General features: G+C 44.2%; 1 protein-coding gene across 1 annotated transcript; it reads left to right on the top strand.

Annotated features, from left to right (window-relative positions):
• The first annotated feature begins 244 nt into the window (after window positions 1-244).
• LOC140482723 (neurophysin 1-like) lies at window positions 245-7,485 on the top strand. Its single transcript, XM_072580278.1, has 3 exons — window positions 245-401; window positions 2,711-2,915; window positions 7,206-7,485. Exons 1-3 carry the CDS (start codon window positions 282-284, stop codon window positions 7,259-7,261), a joined length of 381 nt encoding a protein of 126 aa, XP_072436379.1. The 5' UTR covers window positions 245-281; the 3' UTR covers window positions 7,262-7,485.
• Window positions 7,486-7,763: the final 278 nt, after the last annotated feature.

Here is a 7,763-nt window from a genome sequence, read left to right as displayed (position 1 = left end):
GGTTGCAATGGCCTCACTCATGTTGTTGAATAAATTAAACTCAATTATAAAGATAAAGCATTGGTTCAGGTTATAACTGACCTCAGGTGAATCGTGTGTGGCACTATACATCTGCTCATTAAAATAGTTTGGAAAATATATTCAGCGTGTGCTAAATTAGCAAGATGATAGCATCTCTGTACTGGGAATGATTGTTGGAGAGTATAAATAAGGTGAGGATTCAGAGACGCTCAGTGCAGTTTGGAAGGTTTCCTGGCTCTAGCTCCAACAGATAGAACACCATGCAGTCTGTCTACCTTGCTGTTTGCCTGCTCTGCCTCATCTGCTTCACTTCAGCTTGTTACATTAACAACTGCCCTGTAGGAGGCAAGCGATCGATCATGGACATGGAGATCAGACAGGTAAGGAGCAACTCTCTTTGTGACATTGTTTGCAGTAAATAGCTGTCATTTGAAATGATCGTTAAATACTGGCTGCTCCTTCAATGCTGCGCTCAAATTGTAAACCCAGGTAAGTGGCGCAACAAATTAATCCGCACAATACCCCAGAACTCTTCTTTTCACATACAATATTGAGAAGCTCCATATTGAAAACTTTCACAATGGCTCATGTACAGATATTGCACTAGCTGGTTAGATAGTTCCTGGAGTAGTAGGTAGTAGTAGTGGTCACCATGATCTCTTCAGACCATGGAGCTGCTCTCTCATTAGAAAGAGAGACAACTGCTGGTGCTTGAACCTGAAGGGCATCATACCTCAGCTGAGTGGAGATATTGAGAAGAACAGTCCTTCATGGTAACCTCAGCCAGTGTGGGGATTGTAACCAGGCTGTTGACATCACATTGATTCGCAACCTAACCATCCAGCCCAACTGAGCTAAACCGATCCCTTCCTGGAGTAGAACTAGATTCCATTACTGAGCAAATACACAATTTGCAGAAACACAAAACCCTCCTGCGACTTTGGTACATGATCCAATTTCATCCTAAACCTTGAGGCTACTGCCCTGAGGTAATGTGTGATGTGGTACCTTCCGTGAGGAGAGCTTGGGGCACAATGGCAGTGTCTCTCCCTCTGTCCAGCAGTGTCTGAGTCCGACACCAAGGACTTGTTGGCCATGGAAGGTACATTTGTAATGTGGTCAAGGAGATTTGATTTTCAGTCGGTAAATCCTGTCATTAGGCCTGATGGCAGGCAGTAAGAGTGGGAGAGGAAGAGTCAACATGCAAGGGGCGATAGCAAATGACTGGCAATACTTCATCCATGAGCATTGAACAATCTGAGAGAAGTCTGCAGGCAACCCCTCAAAAACAAGAATGGGAAAAAAGACAGACAAATGGATTCTCAGTGAAACTCAGGGAAAAGTTAATAGAACCTGTACTTTATATGTTTAATTAATCTGGTGGCTTGTTCTTAAAAAATAAACAGTAAAATGAATGTAAGGGCAGAAGATCAGACTTATTTTTTAAATGGACATTTATTAAAGATTTTCTGAAAGGTTTCTCACCAACACAGGTAAAAGTCACCTTAAAGTCAAATCTGAAAATATTATGTAAAAATCTTCATGTTGCCTGCACCTGGCAAAATGGCAAGGCAGTGGTACTGACAATCTTCCAGGACCACAAAGGTTATTGTAATAACTGGGAATTTATGAACACCAGAAACAAAATTAAGGACATTGACCTTGTATGCTGGTTGAATGTGAGGTTGTTGACTGTTTCACATTATCAAAGATATTTCTGGGAAATTATTCATAATAGTTCAAGACTCAGGGTCGACTCAAGCAGTTAAAAGTATGTGTAATAGTCTATGATGGAAGGCAAAATCTCGATGGATTGAATGAGCTTGCAGTTTTCTGTTTTGCAGCAGACTGGTAATGATAAGATGATAGTTGGGTGTGATATTGAAAAGGAACAGACTATGGGGCTAATGAATTCATAATTTTCCAAAAGATTCACAAGTCGCATGCAACCACACTAAAAATGCTGTAATGTGACCTTAGAGGTTTTGTATTGCAATGGGCCAAGCCAGAAGTTCTGGGTTTGAGTCCTATTCTGGGACTAGATGGCAGGGGAAGGTGGATTTATAAACCAGCTAAACAGATTGATTGCCAATCTGTACATTAGCCTGTGGCAGTCAGCAAGAGTGAGAGAAACTCCTGGCCAGTCAGGCTTTATGTGGAGTGGGGCAGCCCTTAACTCTGCTGACAGCCCTGATTAAGGAACCTAGCTACAGAACAGAGAGAACATGTGCCTCATATGTCATCAGACCCAGGGAAACCTTTATGTGGATTTGATTTTGAAAGGAGTTTGAGATTTAGTTTGATACATTTTAGGTTTGATACTTGTTGCTACAATAGCCAAAAATCTTTGTACCTTGCTTCATACATTTCCACAAGATGGAACCAATGGTACATTAGTCCTTTCCAATTATGTGGTATTCGGAACATTAGTGAGGTTTTGGTAGAACCGCATCATGAAGTTTTAATGAGGAAGTTATAGTTATCTTAACCTACTCAGGCATAGATTGTGGGCAATTGGGACTGGAGCCTAGTCATTCCAGTTCAAAGATACAGCTGCATTAGTACTGCACAATGGCAGCCGTTGAAGCCACATTGTAGACTTAACATTTTCTTTGGATGACCAGTGACATTGTGAAAATGGAGCTTTCAGAACATCACTGGCATAACCCTTATTCCTGATCCTTCCTAGTGTATACCATGTGGTCCTGGTAACAGGGGCCATTGCTTTGGAGCCAGTATTTGCTGTGGAGAGGGGTTTGGCTGCTACATTGGAACCTCGGAGACCCTGAGGTGTCAGAAGGAAGATTACCTGCTGTCTCCTTGTGAACCCAGTGGCAGAGCCTGCGGCAGCAACGGCGGGAAATGTGCTTCATCTGGAATCTGCTGTACACAGGGTGAGTAACTGGCTCCTCATTTCACATTGTCTCAAAACAATGCCTTCAATATCACAATGAAAAGGGAAAGGAGCTCACTCAGGGATCAAGAAGGTTAATTTTCTGAAGTTGTGCTTTGAAACCGATTAGGAATGCGAAGGAGTTGTTTCGAGGAAATGAATCCCAGGTCATTGTGAACGATGAACTATGAAGGTGGAACATGCAGTGCTCCCATCACGGCACCAGTTAGAGGGCATAGAATCATAGAGGCAAAAGTGAGGATTGCTGATGCTGGAAGCCAGAGTTTAGATCAGAGTGGTACTGGAAAAGCACAGCAGGTCAGGCAGCATCCGAAGAGCAGGAAAATCGACCTTCATCAGGAATGGAGCTTTTATTAATTTTTTTAAGATCGGGTTGGAATGTGTTGGTGAAGTTGATGAACTGCTCAACTTCCTCCCGGGAGCCCGGGGTGGAGCCGATGCAGTCATCAATGTTGCAGAGGAAGAGGTGGGGAGTGGTGCCAGTGTAACAAGGAAGATGGACTGTTCCACAGCCTACAAAGAGACAGGCATAGCTGGGGCCCATACGGGTGCCCACGGCTACCCCTTTGGTCTGGAGGACGGGGGAGAATTCAAAGGAGAAATTGTTAAGGGAGAGGACCAGTTCAGCCAAACGAATGAGAGTGTCAGTGGAAGGGTACTGTTGGGGACGTCTGGAGAGGAAAAAACGGAGGGCTTGGAGGTCCTGGAGGTGTAGAGGGATTGGATGTCCATGGTCAAGATGAGGCATTGGGGGCCGGGAAAACGGAAGTCTTGGAAGGTGTGGAGGGCATTGGTGGTGTCTCGAATGAATGTGGGGATTTCCTGGACTAAGGGGGGATAGGACAGTGCCAAGGTAGGTAGAGATTAGTTCAGTGGGGCAAGAGCAGGCTGAAACAATGGGGCGGCCAGGGTGGTCAGGCTTGTGGATCTTGGGAAGGAGGTAGAATCGGGCGGTGTGGGGTCCCCAGACTACAAGTTTGGAAGCTGTGGGTGGGAGATCTCCTGAGGTGATGAGGTTCTGTATGGTCAGGGAGATGACGGTTTGGTGATGGGGTTAGGGTCATGGTCGAGGGGGTGGTAGGAGGAGGTGTCGTCGAGTTGGCGTCTGGCTTCAGCAGTGTAGAGGTCAGTGTGCCAAACTACCACTGCACTCCCTTTATCCACTGGTTTGATGGTGAGGTTGGGATTGGAGCAGAGAGAGTGGAGGGCTGTGCGTTGTGAGGGTGAGAGGTTGGAGTAGGGGAGGTGGGTAAACAGGTTGAGGCGGTTAATGTCTCGGCGGCAGTTGGAAATGAAGCAGTTGAGGGTGGGTAATAGGCCGGAACGGGGTGTCCAGGTGGATGGAGTGTGTTGGAGGCGAGTGAAGGGGTCCTCGGAAGGTGGGCGGGAGTCCTGATTGTGAAAGTAAGCTCGGAGGCAGAGGCGGCGGAAGAATTGTTCGACCTCACGGTGTGTATTAAATTCATTGATGCATGGACGGAGGGGGATGAAGGTGAGTCCTTTGCTGAGGACTGATCGTTCGTCCTCAGCGAGGGGGAAGTCTGGGGTGATGGTGAAAACTTGGTAGGGCTGGTGTAGGTGTGGAGCTTGGAGTGGGGGCAGAGCCTGCAACTGGAGTGGGTGTGGTGGTGGGAGAATAGGGGTGGAGTCATGAGCAGGGGGGAAGTTCCCCTCAGGGTTCTGGGGGCTCCATTCCTGATGAAGGGCTTTTGCCTGAAAAGTTGATTTTCCTGCTCCTTGGATGCTGCCTGACCTGCTGTGCTTTTCCAGCACCACTCCAATCTAAACTCATAGAATCATAGAGTCATACAGCACAGAAACAGACCCTTCGGCCCAACCATTCCATGCCGACCATAATCTCAAACTAAACTAGTTCTGCCTGCCTGTTCTTGGCCCATATTCCTCAAACATTTCCTTACTCATGTAGTTATCCAAATGTCCTTTAAATGTTGTAAGTATACCCATATCCACCACTTTCTCTGGAATTTCATTCCACACACAAACCACTCTCTGTGTAAATAAGTTTCTACTCATCTTGTTTAAATCTTTCTCCTCTCACCTTAAAAATGTACCCCTTAGTCTTGAAATCCCCCACCCTAGGGAAAAGACATCTGTCATTCACCCCTCATGATTTTATAAACCCTCAACCTCCTACACTCAAGAGAAAAAAAGTCCCAGCCTCTCCTTATAACTCAGACCATCCATTCCCAGCAATATCCTGGGAAATCTTTTCTGAACACTTAATAACATCCAACCTGTAACATGGTGACCAGAACTGGAGACAGTACTCTAGAAGAGGCCTCACTAACATCCTGTACAACCTCAACATGACATTTTGTCTTAAAGTTTTAGTTTAGGTTCAAAGTGTCACACTGCTTTCACTCACCTTGTATTGTTTACTCCCTTAAATAGCAGTGATAGCAAGAAATTAACCCCTTCCAGCTCATCCCAAATGACAGTGGGATAAACTTTCTTCCATAGAGGGAAAGTCAGCTTATGAGGAGCAAATGTCTGTACTGTGTGGACCATCCCACCCAGAGCAATGTTTCATTCCCAGACAGCAAAGTTATCGATGGATCTATGAATGTGCGTGAGTTTTGTAAAGAGAATGCTGATTACTTTCAGCCGTCAGTGAAGGCAGGAAACTTGCAGTGGTAGATGGTCCATCTGTACAATGCACTTTACTCCATTCCTCTGTTTTGGTCTAATTTGATGCTATCAGTTTGACCGAGAGGAAGACCCAGCAGAATGTATAATAGGTAGCTGACCCAACGTTGCCTGATTTCGTCCTCCGCCCAAAGTTAAAATTACTCTCTTTTGTTTTTATTACTCATTCATGGGATGTGGGCATCCCTGGCTGGGTCAGCATTTATTGCCTGTCTCTAGTTGCCCTTGAGAGAGTGTTGGTGAACTGCCTTCCTGAACCATTCCAGTTCATGTGGTTTTAGATAGACTCACAATGCCCTTAGGAAAGGAATTCCAGGAGTTTGACCCAGCAATAGTGAAGTAACAGCATGTCAGGATGGTATGTGGCTTGGAGGGTAACTTGAAGTTAGTGGTGTTCCCATCTATCTGCTACCATTGTCTTTCTAGATGGATATGGTCATGGGTTTGGAGGGTGCTGTCGGAGGATCTTTGGTGAATTTCTGTAGTGCATCTTACAGATGATACACACTGAAAATGGAACCAATCAAGCAGACTGCTTTGTCCTGAATGGTGGGTGAAGCTTCTTGAGTGTTGTTGGGGTCTGTACCCATCCAGGGCAAGTAGGGAGTATTCTATTATACTCCTGACTTCTGCTTTGTAGATGTTGGACAAGCTTTGGGGAGTCAGGAGGTGAGTTACTTACAGGAGTATTGCTAGAGTCTGACCTGTTCTTGTTGCCACTGTGTTTATATGGTGAATCCAATTGAGTTTCCGGTCAATGATAACCCCCAAGATGTTGATAGTGGGACATTCACTGATGGCAACCCCATTGAATAACAAGGTTGTCTCTTACTGGTGACATTTACAGCTTGACCTTTGTGTGGTGTGAATGTTACTTGTTCCTTGTTAGCCCAAACCAGGATATTGTCCAAATCTTGTTGCATTTGGATATGGGTTGCTTCAGTATCAGGGGAATCACAAATAGTATTGAACTTTGTGCACCTTTGTTAAACATCCCCCATTTCTGACCTTGTGATGGAGGGAAAGCCATTGATGGAGCAACTGAAGATGATTGAGCCCTAGAATCCTACCCTGAGGAACTCCTACTGAAATACAATGGGGTCAAATACTCAATCTACCAGGATACTGTGTTTCTATTATAGACTACTTAATCAGAAACTATTTATATGGTATTCATTTGTTTCCTGAAATATGGAACAGAGGAACTTAAGAAACAGGACAAGTGAAACACCCTTCCTGCATCTGCCCTGTTGAGTCCTTGAAGAATTGTATTCGGTTCAATGGGATCATCTCTCATTCTTCTGAACTCTCCTCAATCTCTCAAATAGAGGTTAAATTCATATCACTTTTACAGCTGTTTCTCTGGTTAGGTCCCAGGAAATAAAGAGAAATATATTTGTGAAGAATGGTCAGCACACAGCATGAGGCTGACTTAGATGCTTTCAAAGGAACGTGAACAAGTGTTTGCCAGAACAGGAGAGGAAATATTCTGAGGTAGAGTGAAAACCTGTAGAGTAAAAACATCAGAACAGGTTAGATGGGTTGAATGCCCTGTTCCAATGCTATATATTCTGCTTAATTCGATCATGTATTCTCATTACAGAGAGCTGTGTCCTGGATCCTATTTGTGATACAAGAAGTGTCTTCTCTTCAGATTAATCTGTGCCTCTGGATAGTCCTGATCACTGTTACAAGATCTGAAGTCCTGAATTGTTACCTGACGTTTGATATCTATAAATGTTGAATACAGACATCTTTTAATGCTAAATAGAAATGATGACTTGTAACAATTTTCAGACACATGCAAGTGTTTTAAGCTTAATATGAAATAATGCTATAATCTAGGAATAATACCTAACAATAATTAAATAAATAAAACACCACCAACTGTTTACTTCTTTCAAAGATGTGTGTGTATTTGTCTGTGTGTGTGTATTTGTTTTTGTGTGTGTGTGTGTATACGGACGTATTTGTGTGTGTGTGTGTACATGCTTGTGTATTTGGTGTGTTTGTATGTGAGACCGCATGTGTGTGACAGCATGTGTGTTTGTGTGTGAGAGAGCATGTGTGTGCATGTTTGTGTGTGTATTTGGTGTGCTTGTGTGTGTGAGAGTGCATGTCTGTGTGTGTGAGACAGCATGTGTGTATGCGTGTTTGTGTG

The sequence above is a fragment of the Chiloscyllium punctatum genome, chromosome 1, assembly GCF_047496795.1.
Source record: "Chiloscyllium punctatum isolate Juve2018m chromosome 1, sChiPun1.3, whole genome shotgun sequence".
Taxonomy (NCBI): domain Eukaryota; kingdom Metazoa; phylum Chordata; class Chondrichthyes; order Orectolobiformes; family Hemiscylliidae; genus Chiloscyllium; species Chiloscyllium punctatum.
The sequence above is the reverse complement of the archived record's forward strand: the minus strand, read 5'-3'. Positions and strand labels throughout refer to the sequence as shown.